The sequence below is a fragment of the Perca flavescens genome, chromosome 7, assembly GCF_004354835.1.
Source record: "Perca flavescens isolate YP-PL-M2 chromosome 7, PFLA_1.0, whole genome shotgun sequence".
NCBI lineage: Eukaryota > Metazoa > Chordata > Actinopteri > Perciformes > Percidae > Perca > Perca flavescens.
In genome coordinates this window covers 14,433,736-14,461,066 of record NC_041337.1, presented here as the reverse complement: position 1 = coordinate 14,461,066, position 27,331 = coordinate 14,433,736, and the positions used below count along the sequence as shown (strand labels likewise).

The window sequence follows — 27,331 nt, the reverse complement described above, 5'->3', positions numbered from 1 at the left end:
TTGTTTTGTCTCTGAATTCCCTACATCGCAATTAATGGTCTTAATCAAGACGTGGTCGAGCACTGCACATTCCTGATAAAACCAGACACTCTCTTTCCTCTACCCACGTTTCCCATCTGTTGTTGGCCATTCTGATAGGGCTTTATTAAGGGGGAAAAGCATTCATCTATATTTAAATACAAGCTAGACTGTGAGTGGTTTGCTGAAATAGCTCAGAAACACATGTTATTCCGTCTCTATCTGTCAGTTGAGTTGTAATGCTTCCTCACTTTAACACAGAAATAGGAAAGCTCTTTTAGTTTGCCTCCTCTCTCTCTCCCACCTTGTGTACCTGTGGCTCGCTCTCATCCCCACCCAGCCCTGTCTGCCTCTCAGGATGTCTGAGAATAAACACAGGCAATTAGCAAAGACATAAAGGAAGGGCAAGGGTCAAATGAGATGTCATAACTCAAATGGGTGGGCTGCCTGCACCTAAGCAGAGAGGATGATTAGTATGCCCATTCGACAGGGGACTAAACACAAGACATTTTCCTTTGTGTCTGCACATTTGAATACATGTTGGGCCGTTGAATAGCTTATGGCCATTTATGTTTCTTCACTTACTTTCGGTGGCATATCTATTTTTACATGCCCATGTTTTGCTTGGCTCTGAAGTGGAGCTGAGCTGCAGAAGTGGATCTGGGGAAGTTTATACCCTGAGCGAAATAGGAACATGGAACAATGGCATTTTCCCCTCCATTACACCAGGCCTGGCTGATGCAGTCTCTGGAAGACGGCCTTCTCTTACTGGCCTGGGTAAATTAATGCCTGGACCAGAAAGAGAAAGATGGAATGAGAAAAGAAAGAGGGAGCCCAGTGAGCCAGTTTCCCACCTCAGAGTAGAACCAGCGTAAGGGGGATTTGGTCTGAGGATTGGAGGCTTTTTATCTGAGGCTCTTTTTATGAAGTATGTTCGGATTGGGGAAGGAGAGGGAAGGATGTGAGGAGGGAACACAGAGACTCTGCTGACTAATCAGAAGGCAGAAGTGAAAGTCCTTTTCTTGTCACATCTGGGTTGCTCTGAACTGGGTGACTCTTACAGCTCGTTGCAGTGAGAGGCCATTTTTCAAAATCTACAGTGTAATTTATTTTTGTGTCTGCACCTGTGTCCATGAAAAAAACGATGTGTCTGCGCATATGTGGATGTGTGCAGGCACTTGTGGTCCCATTAAAAAAAACACCCATGTTATACTGCATGCACTATTATACTGTATTACAAAGAAAATACTTAATGCAACTACTATGCATTGTCTGCTCATTCATGCTCCGTCTGTCTCTGCCTCTGTCTTTGTTTCTCTTTCTCAAAATCAAATTATCTTTTTTAGCTTATAATAATTAAGCACAGTACTGCCATAACAGATGTACATTAGTATAATGCAGATTTTCTTTTAAAGATAAAACACAGTAATGACTCAAACTTATCATTTGACAACCTAGTTTCCATGGAGGTATTTAACAATTTCAGATCTTGAGAAATATTATTATTTCCTCTTTCCTTTATTTCCTCACACAGCTTTGGAGTAGACTTGTGACAAAATCTAAACAGTGGCTTTTCAAGACAGGTCATAGTGTACAGTAATATTCATGAAATGCAAATGTTTCCTTATGAGTTGGAACGATGGTCTGTTATTGTATGGACCAATTTAAAATGATTGTTTCTCAAAAAAAAAACACTAGAGCGTTATGTAAAGCATAGTCTAACCAAACGTCAAATACCTTTACACAGTTACAGTAGGTCCGATTCACTACTACTAGCTGTAGGTAGGGTAGGATTGATGGTCGATCTGAAAAAGAAGGCTTTGTTTTTAATGTGATTAAAGTGAGTTGTATTGCTCTTTATATATATATATATATATATATATATATATATATATATATATATATATATATATATATATATATTATATCATATGCTAAAATGCATCTTCATCTCTTATGACTTCTTCTAGTTGAATGATCATAAAAGACTTGCATTGTGTATATGGAAGGAAGCTTTTGTGGTAGATTGTATTTATAATGCTTTGGAGAAGAGTTTTTTGTTAGCAACATAAGATTTAATGTGAGAAGTTGTGCTATTCTTCTGACAGATTTCACCACTGCAATGGTCTGTTTGGTGTCCATGTGGGCTACAAACAAATAAACAACTACAACTACTACAATAAAAGAAAAACAAATGATTTATAAAAAAAATAAAAATAAAAGAATATATATAACATGATTAGATTTGCTTTTGTATGACAATGTAATGGTGAGAGCTGTAGAGGAAAACTAATAAAAGAAAACGTGTTGCTTTTTTTTCCTCTTAGGTGCAAGTGGGGAACTTTCGTCACACCATCGCCAAAGTGCAGCTCGGCGGCAGTGAGCTGGCCATTGTGGTATCCATTGTGGTGTGCTGTGTGCTGCTGCTGCTGTGCACTGTGGGTAGGTTGTGTACACATGCTCACCAGCAGATGATGGATGTATGCCTGCTGTAGAAATGGATGCTCCAGATGTTGAAAAGATAAAAGGAATCCTTGTGTCATAGTTTCCCGCACTCCTGCTTCATCCCTCTTCAGTACCCGAAGCACAAAGACCCCACTGTTCCCCTCACTGTCTGTGTGCTTATGTGTGTATGTGTGTGCGTACTGTACTTCTGTATTCTTTGTGTGAGTGTGTGTGCAGGGCAGGTGTATGGGTGAAAATTGGTGCTATGGTGGATTTTTCAGTTTCCTGCTTTGAGTTTGTTCTCATATGTTCACAAAACCCTTATTTCTTGTCAGACTTTAGGTGTGACATAACCGTTGAAATCATATGTGCACAAATTCTATTTACACATTCACAAACAAGAACATTTTCATTTACATGTTCTCACAGTCAGATAGATTCATGCACATATTTTTCACAGGCTCACAAAAGGTGATATAAAACCATTTCTGAACGTCATTTCATCAACTCAAAATCTTTCAGACACATTTTTGATCCTTTAGATTATTCTCTGGTTTACTGGAAGTTGTCAGTGTGTGATTACAGTCATTGAGTTGAAACACACTGCATTTTGTCTTTCTCAGCTCTTGTAGTGTACTGCACAAAGAGCCGGAGGGCGGAACGCTACTGGCAGAAAACTTTACTCCAAATGGAGGAGATGGAGTCCCAAATCAGAGATGAGATCCGTAAAGGTGTGTTTACACAAAAACCCACACATGCACAGACACGCATACATCCTACACTATTCTACAAGCTCTTCCTTGTGTAGTTGTTTAGATTTCAAATGTTTTGTGTCGCTTGACATGAAAAAAGACCTTGTGGGAAGACAGAAATATTGACCACATATTTGTGTTTCACAAATGTGTGTGTGTGTGTGTGTGTGTGTGTGTGTGTGTGTGTGTGTGTGTGTGTGTGTGTGTGTGTGTGTGTGTGTGTGTGCGCACAAAATGTGTGTTTGTTTAAGATTGTTTCCAGGCTGAAGTAGGAGGGATATACAACAGTTGACAGATTTGTGCCGAGTAAGCGTGACTCATAAAACACAGTGTCTGACAAATGATCAGTCACACGCAGGCACACTGATTGGCCACATCGCTTTTGCTGTGTCTATACCCTGTAGGACCAAGGCCTGTGTGTGTATGTGTTTAGTGCTCTGTGTCTGTCTGTCTGTGTGTGTGTGTGTGTGTGTGTGTGTGTGTGTGTGTGTGTGTGTGTGTGTGTGTGTGTGTGTGTGTGTGTGTGTGTGTGTGTGTGTGTGTGTCTGTGTGTCTGTGTTTCCAGGGCATTAGAGTAAAGCCGTGTGAAGGCCACTCCGCGTCTGAGCAACCAGATTTATTGCGTAGAGATGAGGGGGACGGATAGAGAAAGAGAAATGGAGGGAGGAAGCGATAGGAGCGGGAGTCAGGGCCATGAGTCCGAGGAGAAGCAGAAGCGTGGGAGGGAGTGGAGTAGAGAAGAGGAGGAGAGGTTATTTAGTCAGAGGACACAGATAGATTTGTGGCTGTGTTCAGGGTGAATGTGCACAAAGTGAGAGATAGTTCTGCTGAGACGAAAGATGTAATAAAAGCAGGAGAAGAGGGAGTGAGGGAAGATGGGAAATTGACATATTCCAGGTTACAGGAATGGGAGCGTTTTGGTATTTGTCTAAAAAGTGAGGCAGAGGGGAGGTTTGGTATTCAGGCCTGCTGCGTCCAATCGGGAGCTGATGGTGTGAACTAACTGGTGGTTTAGAGAACGCTTTAGTGAGATGGAGGATAAATAACCTGGTGGAGTAAATGAAATATGTTTCAAATCCCTCAGGTCTAGTATCCCCTTCTTTCTACAAACACAGTCTGAAGAAACTGGTATTGTAACCCAAATACGTCATCCTGTGACAGGAAGAGCTTTTCAATAAAGGGATCTCCAGCGTCTCATTAGAGGAGAACATTATCCTCTCCTAGACCATGCTATCCAATGAAGGGGCTACAGTGTTAGCATGCAGATTCAAGTCAGTGTCTGGAAATGCTGATACTGTTTCTACAGCATGTAAACTGCAGCCTGCACACATGTTTTGGATGAGGGACTGGAATTGGCTGCTCTGATTGTCATTTGGTAAATATTTGCCTGCATGCCATGGTGGACTGGCAAAGAGAGAGAGAGAGAGGGACAGAAAAATCAGAGGGTCAGCTTTTGGTACATTTAGTTTTTAACTAGAACATGACACTATATTTAGGCAACTAAATGATACAGTCTCATCTGAAATGTCTTCCACTAAAATCAGCCAGATTCTTACAGATCCCACGGCACCCTGGGAGAATTTGATGGTTATTGCATTAGCCTGTGAACAGATTTTTGGCTCATTTTTCTTAGCAACAAATGCAGCTTAAGGAGCCAGAAACAGGACTGTGATTCAGAAACAGTCCCATGATTCAAACCCTTTTGGGTCTTTCCGTTGTTTTTTTGCCATTTCAGGCTTTGCAGAGCTGCAGACGGACATGACAGACCTGACCAAGGAGCTGAATCGCAGCCAGGGCATTCCCTTTTTGGAGTACAAACAGTTTGTCACACGCACGTTCTTCCCCAAGGTGAGGAAGCCTATTTTTCCCCACTATCTGATTTCGACTGGCAGACTGACAATACCATTTTTCTCGGTGGGGTTTTAATATTCTCTTTCCCCCTACATGTCCCATTTTTCCCACCGCTTGTAATATGCAGGATGAAAATTCACCTTGAAACTTTTAAACCTACAGTAGACATTTAGTGAAGTGGAGCTCAGTTTTGGCACCCTGCAGGAGAGTTAATGTGTTCTCTATAGGTAAGCATTTTTCTGATGTGTGATCCACCCTGAAGGTAGACTGTGGGTCTATCTTCCCACTGAGACGGACAAACACAACTCAGCGGCCTTGTCTTCCAACCACAGGCATAGACAGAACAATGGTGGGCACCGAGACACGGAAAATTTCCCCCTGATTTCTCAAAACACACTCCTCACTCTGCTCATACACCCACACTGTTTCGCAAGTATACAAGCTCTTGCACAACTGCAGCCGCGCTTGTCTGTTGCAATAGAGACGGGACACTGTTTTCTGTTGTGAAGGAAGCGAGCGGGGAGAGTGTTGAAAAGCTGCATAGAGGGAAACATAAATTCAAGTGTTTCTGCTTCAGTATCATCTCTCCATAGTTTTCCGCTAAAACAGCAAACACTCTACTCTGACCTTTTGTGCTCTTTTTTTTTCCCACCAGAGCTTCTGGTTCTCTTAGATTACACACACACACACAACACAGTGTTTGACACAGACTTAGACAAAGTTAGAATACAAACCAAATGTATCTATCCTGAAAAGGCAGACCGAGTTGAAAAGGCTGCCTCTTGGCTCTGGGTCAGTTTGTCTCTGAAGCCATTAAGGCTCATGACGTTTCGTGTCACGGTGTTATGTTTCCTTTTCATGGTCAGTAAGGGGCCTATTCAGGGCCTCTTCATGAAATTCTGCCCTTTGGGTCCAGACTGCAAATTTACCGCCAAAGTCTCAAGGCCAGCTCTTTTTGTTTTCCCTGTCTATTCATCTTCCTGTGTTTATGACTAGAGCTGACTTTGTATTACAGTTTTCTGTGTGTGTGTGTTTATGTGTGTTTCAGATGTGTTCCGATTACGAGAAGAGTCTGGTCCAGCCCGCCTATGAGAATGATGGCCTGGGCCCACGTGTGCTGCCAGAGACCCACCCGCTGCTGCAGGACTGGCAGGTAAAGGGTTAAGCCATTAGGACGTTAGGTTAGGCTTTCTTCTGCCAGACTTCCTTGATTTGGCTCCTTTTTCACTCTCTTGCTCCTCAACTGGGTCAAACTTGTGAAGAAAAGCATATTGTGTATTTTTGCCTTTGGGTGCTTGTTATAATGTCCGAGGGGTATATCAGCGTGTGTTTGTGTGAACTCACATGCTCTTGTGTGTGCACATATGAATACTAATGCATGTCATACAGTGGTTGCTAGTGAGTGAAAATTCAGATTGTCAAAAAACCCGCTGCCCACCATGTTGTTGGCAGGTTGTTGACACACTTCCCGCTGGCTCTTGGACAACTGAATAGTATGCTTTCACATCAAGATCCATCTCTAGTTCATTTCCACAAGGGTGTTGCACATGCATGTGTGTCTGTGCACGTTAAGAAGAGAGAAAGTAACGATTGCAGCGCTAGTTTTGGGTCGGCAGCCGGGGGGAGGCTGTCTAGCGGTGATGAAGTGCCTTGGATCCACATCGTCTTCCCAGGAAGTGTTTTCCAGGTCACAGCAAATAAATCTCACAGGCGGGCATTTATCTTAATGGACACCCCTGTTCTCCTTCTGTCAGGCTGCAAACCACACCATATGGCTGCAGTCCAGAGGGAAGACTTCATCACACTGCTACTTAGTCGGACTCGCACCCAAAGATAGGCCATACTCATTAAGTCGACTCCGCACATTTAGAGACAATCACACACAGTCTGGGACCAGAGCGGGAGCTACACCTACCAGAGACGGAGCTACCTGAAGAAGCAGGAGGAGGAGGTGTGATAGACATATGAAGTGTTCACTAGATGGGTCACTCGAGACAAGAGGTGGTGAGATAGATTAGGGAGGGCACAGCAAGTGTGTAATGCAGTTTAGGTGAAATCACACAGAGAAATAACAGTTTCATCCACCTTCTGTCCTCAGGCTACCAACACAACAAAGCCTAACGTAGAGGAGGGCATCACTCTGTTCTCCACTCTTCTTAACAACAAGCACTTCCTGGTCACGTTTGTCCACGCCTTGGAGCAGCAGAAGGACTTCGCTGTACGAGACAGGTAAATGCAGACAGTTGTAAAAATGTAAAAATGACAGTTTATCCATCCAGATTAACTTTAGGTCATTAGAATCAGTAGAATTTACAGATTTCATCATATGTGAGGTGTTTTTAAAGGCATACTATGCAGTTTCCGTTTTTTGTCAAACAGCTACCCCTAGAGTCGCTGTGGAGTACTTTTATTTAACGTTACTGTCGTAAATACCACTCACGCAGAGCTTTCTCTGCACTCACGGCCTGATCCCCTCCCCCGTGGTCTTATTATCAACATTGGATGAATCAACAACTTCGTAAATTAGATTAGATTAGATTAGATTCAACTGAATTGTCATTGTGCAGAGTACAAGTACAAAGGCAACAAAATGCAGTTTGCGTCTAACCAGAAGTGCAAAAAAAGTATAGGCGGATGGTGGTAAAAACTGACATACAACAAGCAAGCGTAATAACATACAACATAGAACGCAAGCAAGTTAATTGACATGTTGATAAAATGTCGGGAGTAGGCTACAGTCTTCAAGTTCCTGCGATTATATGAACACCGTCGGGGTGGGCCCGCTGCTTTTAGTTTATGGTGTCCAGCAGGAGAGAGAGCGCCGCGTTAACATTGGCGTTGGGTGGAATATACACAGCCGTAACAATCACTACTGTTAGCTCTCTCGATAGAAAGAAAGGCCAGCATCTTACAGATATGTACTCAAGGTCAGGGGAACAGTGTTTATCTATAAGTCTGCTGTTATTACACCAGTCCTTCCTCTGCTCTTACCAGAGTCCTCAGTCCTGTCCCAGCGTAGCAGAGTGCGGCCTGCTAGCTGCATGCTAGCATCGGGTATCCCCGGGTGAAGCCAGGTTTCAGTGATAATCAAAACGCAGCAGTCACGAACATGGAGATTTCCAGTGAGTTGTAATTCCATGTCGTCCGTTTTATGCACCAGGGATCTGGCATTGGAGAGATACAGGCTCGGTAGAGGTGGCTAGAGGTGGCTACTAGCCTTAGCATAACACCGGACCTGCGGCCCCGCTCTGCTTTCTCTCCCTCCTCCGTCTGCGCCGCCTCCTAGACCCGACATCAATCTCGCTATGTTGTCTGGGATGTTGTGCGTGTAATAAAAGACACTCGAAATAGATATCTGGTGCTGGTCACCAATGTGCAAAAGGTTCTGGTGGATGTTTGCAGAACCGATAACAGTAAAGCAATTTGTGATTGTCTTGAGATTTGGTGGGTCACCGCCTCCAAACTTGCATTGCTGGTTTCCCGATCGGCGTACCTCCCCTGCTTTGCTGTCGGCATGATTCGCCCTACTACGAGTTCGTTTACCATCGAAATTACTTTGAAACTGTTATATTAAGGTACAAATTTTGCATAGTGTGCCTTTAAAGCTTCCGTAATCAATAATTTTTTATTAACAAGGGATGAAATGGCGACACATAAGGTGTCACTTGTAGTAACAAACCCACAAAAAAAATATCACCTTCACCTCTACACAGCTTACCATCTTTCAGCTCATTGTTTTTGTTTTATGGCCCACATCTTTACTGTTTTGGTTCACTCTCATCAACCTTGTTTGAAGCCCCAACTGGCAACTGTTTTCACCGAAAAGCCTCTGAAAACCCACTGTACACTACCTGCCCACGACCAAACGGCAGACAGACAAAGTTAGCAACTAGCTGGTGGGTGATCATAGTGGAACAAATGCTTCCTAAAATCCCAGATATATTTCTCAGAAGCTGGTGGAGAGCAAAACAGAGCAGTGGCCAAAAATTATATTAATGCTGATTTAATATTTTAACTCCTCACTTAAACAACCAAAGTAGTAGTCTTAAAAAAAAGTAAAGTGAAATGTTTATAGTGCCGTAGTATTTATTGTATGGCTGTTGAATTACATTACATTGTATACAGAAGGTGTCTCTATTTTTCCAGTGTTTACCACAAGAAAAATATGTTTACTGTTCAGAAAAGTGGTTGCTCCAGCTTTGTAAACGCTTGGTCGTTTATCAGTGTAGCTGTTTTGGTCCTGATGTCCTAAAACTGGCCAGTCATTGTGGACATTCAGGGAAAGATTCCAGAGGCAAGACCACATCCCTTTCCCAGCTCAGCGTCAGCACTTACTAACTGATGTGGCCCTTCTCCTGGATTAAAGGGGCTTTGTTAGGGAAATCCCCTGCACCTCTGGTATTACTCACCCAGACACTCCCTGCATTAGATCAGTCCTTTATTTGGCTCTCCAGTCACAGGTGCCGTGGGGAGGACAAAACCTTGTTGCTGTTTCTGTAATGTAGTTATTTTAAAATCTCCATTGACCACACGTGCACTGACAGGGCATGTTTGCAAGAGCATGTTTTTGCTCATCTGTCTCCTCTGCTAATCTGTTTTCTCACCTTCCAGATGCAGCCTGGCGTCTCTGCTCACCATCGCCCTTCATGGTAAGCTTGAGTACTACACAAGTATCATGAAAGATCTGCTGGTGGACCTGATTGATGCTTCGGCTTCCAAGAACCCCAAACTGATGCTGCGCCGCACCGAGTCTGTTGTGGAGAAAATGCTGACCAACTGGATGTCCATCTGCATGTACAGCTACCTTAAGGTGGGGATGGAAAATAAGAAGTCTCAGCAAAGTTATGAGGGAGGCTTGATTAAAAAAGAATTACCACATATCTGATTTTTGACTTCACCTCTCTGCAACAATCTTCAGGAAACAGTGGGTGAGCCTTTCTTCCTGCTGCTGTGCGCAATCAAGCAGCAGATCAACAAGGGCTCCATAGACGCCATCACAGGGAAGGCCCGCTACACCCTCAATGAGGAGTGGCTGCTCCGCGAAAACATTGAGGCCAAGCCACAGGTCTGATACCTCGCACACTCTCACTTCATCTTTCACACCCTCAGTTTTGTTTTTAAGAGCTCAGAGAGGTCAATGTCAAACCTACACGTTCAATTAAGTTGACTGCCAGAAAGTTTTAGTCATGCGGAAATTCCAAACTTTGCAAAGTTTGAAATGTATTGCTCTCTTCTTTATTTTTGCAGAACATCAATGTGTCCTTCCAGGGCTGTGGCATGGACTCGCTGTCTGTCAGGGTTATGAATACAGACACAATCTGCCAGGTTAAGGAAAAAATCCTAGAATCCTTTTATAAAAACCTGCCATTCTCCCAGTGGCCCAGAGCAGAGGATGTTGACCTGGGTAAGAGCACATTTTCACTGATTATTTTCATCCGCTCCCCTCCCCTACCTTCTGAGATATAGTAATCTCCTTTGTAAAAGGTCAATTCCTCTCATGAAGTTCAACTAACCTGAGGCTGCAATATAATAAATGACAGAATGCATGGAGGAGAGTGTACAGTCATAATTACAAAGAGTTATTGCTTTCAAAAGCTGTGGAGCCTGCAGAGCTGATTTGATTAATGGCGTAAGAATATTTCCACAGGTCATGACACAGAGAGTTAGCGCACGGCTGCCCTCTGTCTCGCATATTCTTTTCCAAATTTAGGATGAAATTGTCTAATATCATTCTCGTCCCTTCTCCTGTCTCTTTTCTCTCCAGAGTGGTTTGACTCTGGCAGCAACAGTAAGGTCCTGCAGGACCTGGATAACTCCTCATTGATGGAAGATGGCAGAAAGAAACTCAACACTGTCTTCCATTACCAGGTGTGTGTGTGTGTGTGTGTGTGTGTGTGTGTGTGTGTGTGTGTGTGTGTGTGTGTGTGTGTGTGTGTGTGTGTGTGTGTGTGTGTGTGTGTGTGTGTGTGTGTGTGTGTGTGTGTGTGTGTGTGTGTGTGTGTGTGTGTGTGAGAATCCTATGAAAGGTGTTGTCATTGCGTACCTGTATATATTGTAACAACAACAGTGAGGGTGTTAAAGGTGAGAACATCTTGTAAATGGTGTCACCGGCTGTCCATGGGTGGGAGGATACTCTTTGTTTCTAAGTGGCTGTCAGTTAGTTGTAGGTGCTTCTGCAGATTGCATTTAGGCATACAGTATACAGTGTAATGAATACAGTAATTAGCTAACATTTTACAAAAAAACAGTTGATATAGATAGATAGATTACCTACCTTCTTAAAATCTACCTATTTTACCTCATTAATAGAACCTATGAATATGCAAATATTGTTCATTTCAAAAGTTTCAAGTGAAAAGGGCGCCAAAACACTAAATAGATGCTCCCAAAAAGATTATTTATTAAATATAATTACTAGTCTTCATCAGGTAATATCCAAATGACAATTTCGTCATAATTGTACTTAATAAATCATCTTTTTAGGAAGATCTATTAAAAGAAAACTCTTAAAAATGTTTTTGCCTGTGGCTGGTTAGCTCGGTTGGTGGAGTCGGCGTGCATGTGCAGAGGTTTAGGCAGAAATGCCCAAAAATGTAAAAATGAAAAAAAAACTTCTCCTCGTCTCCTATTTTACAGAAAAGATCCTGCTTGCATGTCCAAATTATTATTATTAACTCAGATTTAAAGGTGAGACCAGAGAAACTTTCCCCCTTCAGCAGATCAATGTAATAACAAACTCTGCACTTAGCTCATTCTGCACAGTGGAGGTCAAATATTCAGGTGAAATGAATCACATTCCTAATGGAGAGAATATAATTATTTGTTGTATATGTTTTGTTAACTGTTAAAGTCTAAGTCATTAATAATGGTTGTTCAAATTCATTAGCAAGGTTTTTATAGTCTGTTTTGACAACTTAATACTAAGCGGAGTACTTGTAAATGATAAACTAGTGACTTGTAAGTTATTTTGAAAAGAAAAGAGTGTGCCAGTGTTTGAATTGCAAATAATTTTTCAGTAGTTACTAAATGGCCCCCCTCTGCTCAAAAATGTGTTTTGCTTATTGTTTCTTCACTTTGATGTGTGACCCTGACTGTGCAGAGTGTTTTCACATTCATCTGTTGAAAGGGGGTACACAAGTGTGATGTGGAAACTTGAAACCTCCACTGCACACACACTCAGGAGGGACTTGACATTCAAGGAGACATCTTGTGTCCAGCAGTTACACTTTCAAAATAAACAATATTTCCATATTCATAGATTCTGGATTTTTCAATGAAGGAGATGGATGTCATTGTAAAAAATTTTAAATAGTTTATAATCTTCTATTGTGAGGGGGGGGGGATCAGACACATTATTTGTCTGTTTATTTACAGCAGAGTATTTTTGTATGTATTTAAACATTTTTGTTTAAATACATAATGAAATTACATACTGAGATTTGAAATAATAAGAGCTGATTTTATTTATTTAAGATACTTAATCATGCATTAAAATGTACTGTAATAATTACTACATGCTGCACACTACAATGCAGGAAATTGCATTTTGTAATCATCACTTACAAATTCAATATAGGTTACTAGTTTACTAATCTAGTACTACTACTACTACTACTAATCATAATAATAATAATAATATGCACCCATATACATCAATTAAAATACATCATAAAAACAATAAGAATGTATAATCTAATATTGATAATTAAATGTATATATATATATATATATATATACTGTATAAATAATTATCTTCATATATCTATAGATATTATTTTTACACTAACTTCAATATTTTTTCATAAAGAAAATAACCTAGCAACAAGTAATTAAAGCAGTTCTTAATGGTATCCGATTAAGAATGTTTTATGTGTTAATGTGTGTTTGCTTACGTCTGCGTTCATTTGTGAATGAGTAAACAGTCGTTCGGTGACCCTTGACCTTTGACCCTTTACCTGTATTTGTTAAGTGCTCTGTTTAGTTTTTGCTGAGCCATGGTGACAAAGCTGTGAAAGCATTGAGCTGCAGCATGTACTAACAGTCTGGGTTCACTGGCAAGGCTGTTCAATCCATTTCACCGCAGGTTGACTTTAATGAGCCCAGCCAGGCTCCTGCAGACTTGCCACCACTCTAGATGCATGCAAGACTGACACACAAGCACACACATAAACATACACACCTCTCAACACCACATTCCCCTCGAGGGCATGCTTAATGATGCTGTTCTGGTGCACCCCAGCTCACCCCTGACCCTGTGCCCTGTGCCCTCTGTCCTCTTTCGTCTTTCTTCCCTGCCTCCCTCCCTTCCTCCTTTTTCTCTCCCTTCACAGATCCCAGAGGGGGCATCGCTGGCCATGAGCATGAAAGACAAGAGAGACAACACCCTGGGGAGAGGTACGTCACTTTGTCACACACACTTGGATAAATACACACACTCACTTGATCACAGGAAACACATGCACATGCTTACCTGCTTACGAGAACACGATACATTAATGTCAACATGCATGAAACCACACACCCTACCGTCCCCAAAAAGACACAGCGGGCATCTAAACACACCCGCACCTAATAAATCACAACACTCCTGCTTTGCACAGTAATTATGCTACCTCTTCATTCAGAGCTCTATTTCTGAGTTATACATGTATTTCATTAGCAAATGTCAGCTTGTGGAAAAAATGCAACACAAATGGGCCCATTGTCTAACCTCAACTTGGAACATGATGACTGCTCTGCCTGTTGACAGATGAGTTTACATGCAGCTTTTGATGGGCTTGTCCGTTCGTTCGTCTAGGGTCTACCTTACATAATCAGTACCAGACCAGAGCTCAATTCTACTCAGGCTCTGTCCATCAAAGTCTCTCCTCTCATTCATAGTGGGCCAAAAATAGGCTTATGTGAACCAAACCTGGCTCCAGCTTCAAAGCGTTATGAGCTTGTAGTGCCCCCTGGCAAATATAAAACACTGTCCTGCCTGCCTGTGATCAGTGTTGAGGGTCTGGACTGAGGCCCGCTGGGCAGGAGCATCTCTGGCAGAGCCAGCTGTAATGAGAACACACTCACAATGCTGTTGTGTTTGTGTGTATGCCTGTCTTTGTTTGTGCTGGTGTATGTGTGCAATAATTTACTGTATGTTTGTCTTCTGTGAGCTTGTGTTTGGACATGCGTCAATGTATTTGGGTATTTATATGTTTTCATACATGCACACGGGTGTGTTATTGTTTAGATCTATATATAAACCAGCAAGGTTTAATGCTCTTTCACAGCGCTGGCCGAGCATTACCATCTCATTACGCCGGCTCCAGAACCAATCACAGACTCTGTGTGTCTGTCTCCCATAATCTCTGTCTTTTCTCTCTCCTTTCACTCGTAATCTTTCTCTTTCATTCTCTCAGACAGCGCCCTCCTCTACCAACCCACAGTCCACCTTAATCACTTTCTCCTCTCACTTGTACTCTATCTCCCTTTCTCTCCTGTCAATCTTCCTCCTGTGTTTTATTTTCTCCCTTCTATCTGTCATACTCCTCTGTGCTCCCTCCTCCTGTCTCCTCTCATTCACTCAGGTCTCCACCTTGCTGATTGCACATTGTTTAAAGCTGTATTTTTTTTTTTTTTTTTTTCTCCTTAGTTAAAGATCTGGATACAGAGAAGTATGTACACTTGGTGAGTACCTCCTCATAGGTAATCAAAATGTTTCTATAAGTGCGCTCTGAGTTTATTACCAGAGCTTTTCCTGTGTGTGCCACTGTTAGTCAGCCCGGAGCAGGCATGATGACAGAGAGAATGGGGGGTGAATGGAGGTGAAAAGGAAAGCTGCTGAAAGGACATGACAGCACTAATGCCGCTTAAGCTCTTTTATAAACGTCAGCCAAGATATGGGCCCTTTGACTTTAGAATAATGAGTTCCTTGAAACATAATTTTCCGGGTGAATAGTTAGTTTTACACGACAGTTCTGTGATCTTTTTTTGACACAAGTAGGTGGATTTTGACTGCTTCTTTCTTTTCCCCTATCTCTTTTAAAACCTGTATGGGCAAGTCAGAGACATGATCCTGTACACAGTAACCAGAGAAAAACACGAGAATTCCCCAACTCCCATCACTTCCCCAATTCTGTATTTTATATAGGGCTTCAAAATACCCTGATGTGATTTCTGGATCATGTGTCTAATGCAAGAAACAGAAAATTCCCCTCTGACAGCTGAGACAGTAGAGCATTCATTGAGCTTCTTATGACGGGGTTTATTGCTTTAACCTGTGTGCAGTATGTTGACCTGTGGCCTCTGATTTTTCAGGTCCTACCTCATGATGACCTAACAGAAACCAAGAGGTCACACAGGCAGAGCCACCGCAAGAAGGTCCTGCCTGAAATCTACCTGACACGCCTGCTGTCTACCAAGGTGAACACAAGAAACAAGACAATGCTGTCAACACTACAAACTACTTAAGACTTAAGTTACAGCTAATTTTTTTATGGCCCATATTAGCCTCAGGAGTCATCTAGAAACTCCCACATCCCATGAAACCATATCTCTACGTAAGCATGAGCCGCCTTATTTCTTTACCTCCACAGGGAACTCTTCAGAAGTTTTTGGATGACCTCTTTCAAGCCATCCTCAGCATCCCCCCAGACCGCCCCCCTCTGGCTATCAAATACTTCTTTGACTTCCTGGAGGAGCAGGCTGACAAACGGGGCATCACAGACCCAGACACCCTGCACATCTGGAAAACCAACAGGTAGACATTTAAACTCTGAATAAAGTCCCCTTTGGTCACCTCCCTGTGTAAGTGCTTTAAAAGCCTACCTTTCCCTGTCTTTGCAGTTTACCTCTGCGTTTCTGGGTGAACATCCTGAAGAATCCTCAGTTTGTGTTTGACATTGAGAAGACGGATCACATGGACGCCTGTCTGTCTGTCATCGCCCAAGCCTTCATAGACGCCTGCTCCATTTCTGACCTGCAGCTGGGAAAGGTTAGTTTCTGTGTGTGTGTGTGTGTGTGTGTGTGTGTGTGTGTGTGTGTGTGTGTGTGTGTGTGTGTGTGTGTGTGTGTGTGTGTGTGTGTGTGTGTGTGTGTGTGTGTGTGTGTGTGTGTGTGTGTGTGTGTGTGTGTGTGTGTGTGTGTGATTGTGTGTGTGTGTGTGTGTGTGTGTCTCCTTCTCCCAGGAGAATGTTTAATTTTAAATTTACATTCATCTCTTTGAAATCGGGATCTCTCTCTCTCTCTCTCTCTCTCTCTCTCTCTCTCTCTCTCTCTCTCTCTCTCTCTCCCCCCCTCAGACAAAATTAAGAGAACTGTGTCTCCTGACACTTCTGTATACTCCTTAGATAGCTGCAGAGATAGATAGATAGCTTTTTTTTAGCCTATATTTGAAAATTGGCACCATTAAAAGTATGCCGAATTAGATATTCACAGTTCCTATCTGCAGTGTACCCATGGATGTACAGACAACTATCACTGGATTATTATGGTACTGAAGAGAACATAAAAACATCATAATTCTCAAGCAAATTCTGGAGTTATAAGGAGCACCTTTTGATTTCTAAGCAGATTTATGGATGTTTATTTGTTATGGACATCAGAGATAATGATGTCATTGGGAAGTGTTAGTCACGCTGAATCAAAGAAATGTGTGTATCATGTCTGTGTGTTAAAATTTGAGTTATGACTCTGAGAAGGCGTACAAATTTTGACACACTTGTCCATTACACCTCATGCATTAAATTTGCCTCATGTCTCTCCAGGAGTTTGACCACACATACACACACACACACACACGCACACACACACACACACACACACACACACACACACCTCCCGAGTCCCCCTGTGAACCCTCATCCCTAAGCCTTCAGACTGTCAGCTCCATCTACCTCTCTTCATGTTATTTCAGCAGAGTCGGCTGATCCAAGGTCATGAGCACCAGGGATCTCTTTTTGTGCGAGCGTGTGTGTTCATGCATGTGTCTGTCTGTCTGTCTGTCGGTGTTTGTGTGTGTGTGCTTGTATGTCAATGTCCTCGCTGCTCACAAATCCGTCTCATCCCTCAGACACCGTGACCCTGAGCACGCTCTGCTTCCTGTCTCTCTCTGACTGGCTTCCTCCCTGGAGGGAGCTCAGGACTCATCAAATGATGCTCCTCTTTCACTGAGAAACAGTCTGATTTATATACTTCAGTTCAGTGCCAAAGAGCCAGCACACTCACAGCAGAAATATTCACATGTACATGTGGGCAGGTACATACCTATGGATGCATAGGCATACATAAAACCTCCAGCAATGAGACATTTTCGCACACTCTGCACAGTCCTCATTAACATGTCACATCTGGCTGTGCACGTATTGTGGAGTCACCAGGTTCAAGGATATAGCCACGTTCTCTCCTGTAGGTCAAGGAGACTGGCATGATACACGTCTACATTTTCCTTGATGTGTTTACAGTCACTTGTTTTTTGCATGGGTGTGTATGATGGCCCCGGGACAGGGCAGTGAAGGGTACGGGGTCTGGATTAGCAGGAGCACAGCAGGGGTGAGAAAGAGGGATAGGAAATGAAGCAATGCTTGCTGTTTCCACGGAAACCCTCTTATCTGGCGAGATGCAGACATTGAGGGCCACTGGGTCACAGGGGGGTTACCAGGCAGATGGGAGAGCAGCAGGAAGTGACCTTTTGGGCAGGAAGAGAGAGGTTTCCCTATCAGAAGGTGCAACTTATACGAATGCAGGCTTTCCACACACCCCCCCCCCCCCCCCCCCACCTTTAAATTAACACACACAAACATGCACACACATGCAAACAAACAAACACATTAGGTGACACAAATAACTCATGACACATAAAAAAATGTACGGTGCGTTGTAAGCACATTTACTGATGCTGAAAGCTGAGGCTGGCCTTCTCTTTTTCCCTGTCCTACTTTCTCTTTGTCCCTTTCTTTCTCGCACACAGCACACAAAGACCTACAAACACTCGCTCGCAACAGTAGTCACCATTAAAACCGGAGTATGCCCACAACCTCTTAGCCCCGCTACTTTTCTTCCTTGAATAAGCACCAGTGCGAAAGCCTGAAGTGACTGTGGAGAGAGTGGCAGAGGTATGAAGGAGTATTTGTTTAGACTGGAATGTTCCTTCTCTGACTCTGAGTTTTTGAGTCTCCTGTTGTGCGGAAAAAAAATGGTTCCCTCCCTCCATTGTCTCATTTTAGACTGGTTAAGATAGGGTCATGAACAAATAACATCCAGTCTAACTGAACAGCTCCTTACTGGGGCACCTGATTGCAGACTGCACAATAATGTAAAAACCCTCTTCATTCAAGACTGAGGTCCAGTACTGAATTATTAATTAAACCTCAGAAGAGCACTGCTTGATTGCGTTTAGAGTCCTCCCGCTGTAGCATTCAGTTGTACAGGAATTTTTAACATTTTGATGTCTTCATGTTCATCAAATGCTGTGTGTCTCATGCTCTGCCAGGTGAGGGGGAGGGGGGGTTTAGTGAGAACAAGGACAGTCTGTGTCAAGCTTGCTCAGATTTGTTCCAGATCATCAAATGGGAAGAACCAGACTAACTAAAAACTAAACTAAAAGTGGTTAAAACTGTCCTGATTGAAATGTTGTTGTTTTTCAGGACTCCCCCACCAACAAGCTGCTGTATGCCAAGGAGATCCCTGAGTATAAGAAGAGAGTGCAGTGCTACTACCAGCAGATACAGGAAATGGCCCCTCTTAGCGAGCAGGAGATGAATGCTCACCTGGCTGAGGAGTCCCGAGTGAGTAAAGTGTTCAGAAAGTCCCTGTTTGTTAGTGATCTGGCTCCACAAAAGCCTGTAATTACATACATGTTTAATTTTGAAATCTAATATAAGTATGTTGTTCATCCTGTAGAAATACAGAAATGAATTCAACACCAACCTGGCCCTGACAGAAATCTACAAATACGCCAAGAGATACAGAAACCAGGTAAGGGAAGAGATTCCTACGTTACTTCTCTGTATTTCTGATTAGATATGTTACCCATGTTTAAACTGGCCCTTTTCTGCTGCCACAACACCTCAGTCAACCCCTTTTGCTGTTTTAAATTTCACAGATGGGTATCAGAGCGTGACGTATCAGTGTAGAGGATCATGTGTGTGTTGAGAGATGTAGTACACTATAAACAGCCTTACAACCTCTTAAACGTGTCCAATCCTCCCTTCAAGCCCACACACAGTATACCTTTCACTTTAAGCATACAGCATGCTGTTTACTCTTTCTTTATCCATCACTCCTATCTGCTTAATGACACAGTTAAGTTGCTGCTTTTTATCTCCTGTTTTTCTTTGAACTAGCCCTCTTCAAGCCCCCGCTGTCCTCCCCCATGTTTCCTTACTGCTACGACTATTCTCAGGAGAGCTTAGTCAGTGGTGACTGTGCCTTAATGGAGCACCCTCATGATAATACCGTTTAGCTGCTTTCCTCTGTCATGCTACTGTACTGACGTGGGCCGGGGGCTTAGACTCTGATTCACAGAGCCCTATGAATGGCCCCTGATTGCCTATTCTCTTGCCCGAGCTCAGTTCGCTCTGCCTCGTAGCACACTGGCGCTAAGAGCCTATAAATCCCACTGAAACCGTGACAACTATTGGGCATGAAAAACAGAGCAGATGTGGGTTTTGTAAATATGTGAAGAGCAAAGGCTTTTGTGGTGTGGAGGCATGCGTGAAGGCTGGAGAAGAGGCTGAAGCACATCACAAGTTGTTCTTCTGCTGCTCTCCCTATTCTCCCGTTCAACTTTCTATGTCCAGGCAGGTGGCTGATTGCCTCCCTCTCCTAGATAGATAGATGCATGAAAGCTCAACAGCCACTGAAAGTCTTTCTTGCGTATTTCTTTTCTATCTCCCTCGGTCAGGTGGTGAACGCTCTGGAGTCCAACCCCACCGCACGTCGCACTCAGCTGCACCACAAGTTCGAGCAGGTCATTGCCCTTGTGGAGGACAACATCTACGAGTGCTGCAGCGAAGCCTGAACCTGCCAGTGTCTTTTCTACTAGCCATCTCTTTCTCCTGCTGACAGCTGCCTTTCTCCTACCTACATAGTTACTTGGGAATGTCGGCCACTAAGGTGTTAGCCTTCATAAGTGTCATTATTATTCCCTCAGACTATAAGAAGTGTGGAAAAGTGGCAAAGGACTTAAACCTGCCTCCCAAGCGTCACACATTTGCGAGGTGTTCCTCCTTTGATTTGGGAATGCCAAGCAATTTTCCCAAATCTTTCTCCATGACACAGACAGAATTCCAGTCTGGCTCAGCTGTGCTTTAGAGGGAAGGTGTAGGGGCTTGGAGATGAGGCTTTTTCTGGATGTCTTTACAGTTACTGGGACCTACAGTAAGCCCTGGTAGCAATCTTAACGCACTGAACCCTTTTCTTAAGGGAACGAGCCAATGATGCACTGTACTGTATTATAATGTCCATAGCAATATTTATAGATGTGTTATAATGCTTTCAAGTGGCCTGTTTATCAGGATGGGTAAGAGAAGGACAGCGATAAACATCTCCCATCTCCTAAAGCCTGCAATGTTCTCAGGTGTGCTTGGTGAAGATGGGTGCTCCCATTGGTGCTTTGAACAATACGTCCCAATGTGCTTTGCAGGTTAATGATTGGTTGAGGAGGAGTGGGGAGAGGAATATAAATGACTGATCTTTATGAAGTCAGATGTAATGTGGTTCACTGGGAAGAGCTACATCAGTATAGAAGTGTTGATCGGTGTGCTTGTAAATGAATGAATTTCATGTTGGATTCTGACCAATTAAAAAGAGGGAAATTTACATTTATGAGAAAAAAAAATGTGAGCTCAATATATGGAGATACTGTATTTGTGATGCCAAATGACTTGTCAGAGTTTGTGAAATAAATTACATTATTTAGGATTTTAATGTGTCTAAGGATCTCAAAGTGCTTAATTTCTACATGCATTACAGCATAACAGATTTTAACAGCATTTGAAAACTATTATGATCTGGCTTGCCACACAAAAGCACACAAAGTAGCATCTGGAACTCCTCAGAGAGCCTTGTAAAAGTTCTTATGAAAATGTGTGTTAGGGAAAAGTTGTTGAGATGTTTAGCTTTGTTTTTATTGCAGGACACAGAACAACAAGATCATAGCCTTTACACAATTAACAAATAATATCCCCATACTTCTGTAATACTCACACTGGCAGTCTGACATCCAACACACACACACACACACACACACACACACACACACACACATATATATATAAGCGTCCACTGTCTTGCAGGAGGAGCCATCTCCCTGCAGAGGCTCTTTTCAGGTCCATCTGTTTACACTCATGTCTCAGTCAATGCCAAGAGCAAACTAACAACCCCAGCTTCTTCACCATAAAGAGGAAAGAGGCAGCCCCATCTGATGCCTCAAAAAATCATCTGAGATATCTAAACAAATTCATGACTAATTACACAATTACAAGTAATCATAAAATTGATTGTTTAAAGCATTTTGGGGATATATATCTGCAACAATTACTTGAACAAGAGTTGATGTGAATGAAATCATCCGGTTCGGTTTGTTTTCACCTATTATGTGTTTTTGGGTAGTGGGGAGCTTGAAATGTGTTCAGTTGGATCATCACACAACACCCCCTTGATGCTGGGTTCAAATCTGTGAAGCCAGCTGAACACTTTCCATGATTAAATGGATTGAAAATACTCATTCTGGCTCATGAGTATGTCAGTCCCACTAAAAGTGCAGTTGTATCGGTGCAGTGAAGACACATGGAGATGTAAGTCAAGAGGATTGGCCAAATGAACATGGTGCTGTTTTGCGGTGGTGGGTCCCTAGGTGTGCAGGGACAGATGGGACACTGAAGGGGGGAGGAGAGGGCACCGGTCAAGCGGGGGCCACCTGGCTGGATGAGACAGACGAAGTCTGAGTTTTGGAGGTTGTAGCGGCGCTGGCCTCATCGTCTCCAAACGGGTTTTTTCCACAGCACACAGTGGTGATCATGCAGTTTCTGAACTGTAGGCCAAAAAGAAGAACATCAGAATCACAGTTGATCATTGGTGGAAGAAGTATTTAAATCCTTTAAAGTCAAACTACCAATAAATTAAGGATTCAAAATCCCACTTAAGTAAAAGTACAGAAATATTATCAGCAAAATGTAAGATAAGATTAGCATGTGTTGATAGATAAAAATAATAATTCAAATTACAAAATTACATAGCAAAATATAGTTAAAGTATCTTTGAGAGAACTTGTGAGAAATAAAAAGTATTGTATAGTATGTCATAAAAAAGTCATAGTATAGTATGTCATAAAAAAGTCATAGTATAGTATGTCAAAAAAGTCATTAAAAAGCCATCTTATACTATGTTGAAAGAAGTAATAGTATAGTATGTTGAAAAAAGAAGCCATAGTTATTTTTGCTCCTGATGGGAATCAAACTCCCAACCTTGGACTTCTGTATCTTCCCCCTTTCTCTCACCTTTCATGTCTGAGCTATCATTTCCATTTAACGCAAACATGTATAGTATGTTGAAAAACATTATAAAAAATTCATAGTATAGTATGTCGAAGAAGTCATTAAAAATTCTTATTATACTATGTTGAAAGAAGTAATAGTATAGTTTGTCAAAAAAAGTAATAGTTTAATATGTTATTTGCTATTGATGGGATTTAAACTCCCAACCTTGGCCTCGCTAACCAGTCTTCTTACAGACTGAGCTATACAATTGTTGTAATGTAGTTCATCGAAAAAATCATGAAAAGTCATATTATAGTATGTCCAAAAAAGTTGTTGAGAAGACATAAAAAAGTCACAGTTTAATATGTTGAAAGAAGTAATAGTAGTATAGAATGTAGAAAAAAGTCATAGTATCGTATGTCGAAAAAAGTAATAAAAAGTCATAGTATAGTATGATTAAAATCGTCATAAAAAAGTCATAGTATAGAATGTAAAAAAAAATCATATTCAATCAAATCAAAATCAAATCATCAAGCATGTCGGAAAAACGGCATGAAAAAGTCATAGTTTAGTATGTTATTTTTGCTCCTGATGGGAATCAAACTCCCAACCTTGGACTCCGGAACCAGTCCTCTTAAAAAATGAACTATTCAATTCTCATAGTAGAGTATGTTGAAAAAATCATAAAAGTCATAGTATAGTATGTCAAAAATAGTCATAAAAATTCATAGTATAGTATGTCCAAAAAAGTCTTAAAAAAGTCATAGTATGTCGAAAAAAGTCATAAAGTAATGTACAATTTTCCCTTCTGATGGGAATCAAACTCACAACTCTGGACTCCTAAACCATTTTTCTTACAGACCAAGCTATACAATTGTCGTAATATAGTTCATCGAAAAAATCATGAAAAGTCATATTATAGTATGTCCAAAAAAGTCATAGCATAGTATGTCCAAAAAAGTCATAAAAAAGTCATAGTATAGCATGTCGGAAAAACGTCATAAAAAATTCATAGTATAGTATGTCAAAAAAGTCATTAAAAAGTAATCTTATACTATGTCGAAAGAAGTAATAGTATAGTATGTTGAAAAAAGAAGCCATGGTTTAGTATGTTATTTTTGCTCCTGATGGGAATCAAACTCCCAACCTTGGACTTCTGTATCTTCCCCCTTTCTCTCACCTTTCATGTCTGAGCTATCATTTCTATTAAAGGGCAAACATGCCCAATACAATAGTTTTAAACAAAAAAACATTGTATAGAATGTCATGAAAAAGTCATAGAAATGTCATAAAAAGGTTTTTTAAAGAAGTCATAGTAGAGTATGTCATAAAAAGTCATAGTATAAAGTCACAAAAAGTCAGTAGTATATCATAAAAAAGTCATAGTATAGTATGTCATAAAAGTTTCATGATTTTTTTTAAAAAGTCATAGTATGTCATAAAAATGTCATAGTATAGTATGTCATAAAAATGCACTGTATAAAAATGTCATAGAAATGTCATAAAAATGTCATAGTACTGTATGAAAATAAAAATGCATTACATGTCATAAATTGTTACTATAACTGCCACAGTTCACAGACCTGTCTGTTTAGCAGAATGTAGATGACTGGGTTGTACAGAGCAGCACTCTTGGCAAAGAAAGCCGGAGCAGTCATAAACACTGGTCCAAACTCAGTTCCCTGATTGGCAAAGATGTACCAAGCCACGGTTGCATAGGGCATCCAGCACACCAGGAAGGAGATCACCATGATGATAACCATACGTGTCACCTCTTTCTCCGCTCTCTGGGTGGTTTCAGACTCTTGCTGCTGGGCCGCAGCCTGAGAACACACAGATGCAGGTTTTTAGCTTATCGAAGTTAAGTGAATCTGTAATCCAAATGTAAACAAAAGGGTAAGCCCATTACCAAAATTGAAAAACACAAGATGAAACTACCAAACTGACTGACAGGTCTTTTAATAAATGGACTAACACTAGAAACAGTTAAATCTACAGTAATTTAGTTGGGTTTTCTCATGCTGTTCATCTGTAATAGTTTCAAACACAGTAGTTAAACAACAGCTAACTTTTTATTAAGTCTACAATTATTTATGCAAATTTAAATATCTGTAATTTATGTGTGAAATTGCAAATTGAGCCTTAAAGAACAGATTGATATATTTTCACTTTTTAAGTGTTATTGTGAACTTGTTAGCAAACAGTTGCTTATTAACACATATAGCAGTTATGGAGCAACATTATCATTCATTTGGAGTTGTGAACGTAAGTCCAATATTCACTCTCTCTTAGCTGTTTTTGGTCTATACTAGCCAAACTTTTGGATTAGAAAGGTAACTGTTACCTTAATACATGAGAGCCACAAACTGCAGCTAGGTCTTCGCCAACTAAATACTTAAGGAAATATCTGGCTCTTTAGCTTCTAAAGGTTCACTATGTTCGCCAGCAAGTCACTAATTTGTCTTTCTACCATTCGGTGCTGAGCATTAAGTTTTTGGGGCTTTTTCTCACAAAAAATCGCTGCCTGTTGCAGCAGATGGTGTGATAAGAGTGAACTAAAACAGTAAAGTGCAGCTGCAGATTCAGGATAATTCTCTGTAGGTTCATTACGACAAGCAACCCCCTTAACATTTTTTTCACATTGTCATTTATTTGTTAATATAAAAATATAAATTATAGCCTCTTTAGCTAAAGAATTTCAGCATTATTTTTTTTAACTATTAATGACTGCTAATACATTATTAATGTTGTTAAACTATTATTAATGAGGCCATCAGGACGACACTGTGCAGGCAGACTGCCCTTCAGCTAGAGGAGTTGGGTATAAGCTGCCATGTTGGCAAAGATCTGCCCTCCTGAAGTGTCCTTGAGCCACTAAATCCCTCACATCGCTAGAGACTCCGCTCTGTGATGCTACTAACCTCCCCGTGGAGGGGAAAAAGGTAAAAAGAAAAGCATTTCTCGACAAGAATAAACAAGGTATCACATCCTTGTTATTAATATTTTGTCTGGCAAGGGGGTTCTTACCGCTCGCACAGTGCAGAGTAGGCGACTGTAGCAGAAGAAAATGATAATAAGGGGGATAAGGAAATGGAGGACGAACATATAGATGACAAATGAGGTGTTGTGGATCTCAGGCTTAGGAGTGTAGTAGTCAATCCCACAGGAGCACTGCATTCCCTCTGGGATGTACCTGCATCCACACACATAATAATAGTTCAACACCAGCACACACACAGTATTAGATACTTTATGTGTCTTTGAGTAAGTGTGCTGCAAGTAAATAAAGGTAACCTCTGATGTGCTTTAGTGTGCAAACAGTGAGTAAAATGTCTGTATGGTTTTAAAGCCTGGCAAGCACAGTCAAGACATTGAAACAAACAGTACCGGGACCATCCGAGCAGAGGGGGAACAGCACAAGTCAGGGCCATGATCCATGTAAATGCTAGCCCAGCGATGGCATGTTTCTCCCCAAAGCGGAAATTGGTCATTGGCTTACAGACTACAATGTAGCGCTCAATAGCCAAAACCACCAGAGACCAGAGAGCAATCTCCCCTGAGACAGTAAATAAAGCAGGTGTAAATTTAAATACAGCACACATTTACTTGATATTACAGTTATACAGACACAGTATTTTAGATTTCAAGTATTCACACTCCAGCTAATATTCTCAAAATTGTATGTTTTAGAATTTGAAAGTGACACAAAATCTAAATGAAAGCATTTTACACACAAGGTACATTTATAAACAATTTCTCATCCCCATCTCTTACCTCCTAAGGTGGCAAAGAATCCCTCAATGTTGCAGCCGGTGACCCCCAAGACAAAGTATCCATGCAGTGCTGTGTAGAGAGTGACTGTGAATCCCCCATGGACCATGAAGAGGTCGGCCACCGCCAGGTTGAGCAGGACATAGTTCAGAGCCGTCCTCAGCTTTTTGTTTTTGATGGTGACATAGAGTGTGAGAAAGTTGATGGGGAAGGCAGTAATGATGAGGAACAGCATGTACGCAGCCAGAAGAGAGTACTTCCAGGGCTCAGCCAGGTAGTACTGAGGGTGCTCAAATGGGCTGCGAACCAACCCAGTCTTGTTAGACATGGGGACGTAAAAGTTGGGTCCTTCTGTGCCATTCATGGCTGCAGTTGGTGATGTTTTTTCTTCCTCTAAGACTTTAACACTGGATGCAACAGTCTGTGCCTCTTGTCAAAATAAAATACTGTGAGGGAGTCTTGTAGTGCAGCCGTAGTGCAAATGGGGGAGAAAGGACGTCTGGATCTTACGTGCTCTGCAGCCCCTTTACGTGATACAGCACCTTTTAACAAGCAGATCGGATTAGGAACTTGCATGGAGCAGAGATGGAATTAAGACACTCAATTTTAGTCTCCCTCTCTCTCACATACACCCCACACAAATCACTACAGGAGAAAACTCCAGAAATAGCTATGTGGTATGTTCATTTTCAAGATTAGAGATGGCAAAGATAGAACCAGCCTATTTGTGATCTAAACCGTTCAGAGTGGACAGACTACAAATGAAATTTCTTGAGCAATCTAATTTATTTGCATCTGTGAAAGCCTAATCTGTGAGCCCTTGGGGATCAATACATTATCTATCTATCTATCTATCTATCTATCTATCTATCTATCTATCTAATCCCTAACCACTGTATAATGTAGAGCTCAACATAGCCTTAAGTGTAATAGGACTCAGTGGGGCATAGCCCTCATAGCATGCACTCTCACTCAAGCTCTTTTTTTTAGACACACAAACCTAAAGTTCTATCTGAAAGAGTAAGAAGTTCGTATATT

General features: G+C 41.6%; 2 protein-coding genes across 2 annotated transcripts in view; one reads left to right on the top strand and one right to left on the bottom strand.

Moving 5' to 3' along the window:
- plxnd1 (plexin D1) overlaps positions 1–20,976 on the top strand; it is a 65,335-nt gene extending 44,359 nt beyond the window's left edge. The window contains exons 20-36 of the mRNA XM_028582171.1: positions 2,346–2,460; positions 3,087–3,194; positions 4,951–5,063; positions 6,115–6,219; positions 7,165–7,295; positions 9,678–9,876; positions 9,985–10,131; positions 10,314–10,470; positions 10,831–10,934; positions 13,397–13,460; positions 14,698–14,732; positions 15,363–15,467; positions 15,641–15,804; positions 15,891–16,038; positions 18,689–18,829; positions 18,945–19,019; positions 19,948–20,976. Of these exons, the coding sequence (XP_028437972.1) occupies positions 2,346–2,460; positions 3,087–3,194; positions 4,951–5,063; positions 6,115–6,219; positions 7,165–7,295; positions 9,678–9,876; positions 9,985–10,131; positions 10,314–10,470; positions 10,831–10,934; positions 13,397–13,460; positions 14,698–14,732; positions 15,363–15,467; positions 15,641–15,804; positions 15,891–16,038; positions 18,689–18,829; positions 18,945–19,019; positions 19,948–20,064 (2,028 nt within the window). The 3' untranslated portion in view covers positions 20,065–20,976. The remainder of the gene's footprint in view (positions 1–2,345; positions 2,461–3,086; positions 3,195–4,950; positions 5,064–6,114; positions 6,220–7,164; positions 7,296–9,677; positions 9,877–9,984; positions 10,132–10,313; positions 10,471–10,830; positions 10,935–13,396; positions 13,461–14,697; positions 14,733–15,362; positions 15,468–15,640; positions 15,805–15,890; positions 16,039–18,688; positions 18,830–18,944; positions 19,020–19,947) is intronic.
- Positions 20,977–21,948: 972 nt separating this feature from the next.
- On the bottom strand, positions 21,949–26,657 carry exorh (extra-ocular rhodopsin). The gene is made up of 5 exons (XM_028582330.1): positions 26,297–26,657; positions 25,910–26,078; positions 25,550–25,715; positions 24,106–24,345; positions 21,949–22,077 (listed from the first exon to the last, which is right to left on the bottom strand). The coding sequence occupies exons 1-5, from the start codon at positions 26,655–26,657 to the stop codon at positions 21,949–21,951; spliced, it is 1,065 nt and encodes a 354-aa protein (XP_028438131.1).
- Positions 26,658–27,331: the final 674 nt, after the last annotated feature.

Bases quoted from the DNA above. Each gene is read 5' to 3' on its own strand.
- exorh (XM_028582330.1), bottom strand. From the start codon at position 26,657: ATGAATGGCACAGAAGGACCCAACTTTTACGTCCCCATGTCTAACAAG. The intron at 26,079-26,296 runs GTAAGAGATGGG...TTACTGTCTCAG, and splicing joins ATTCTTTGCCACCTTAGGAG to GGGAGATTGCTCTCTGGTCT. The intron at 24,346-25,549 runs GTAAGAACCCCC...GTGTGTTCTCAG, and splicing joins TACTCTGCACTGTGCGAGCG to GCTGCGGCCCAGCAGCAAGA.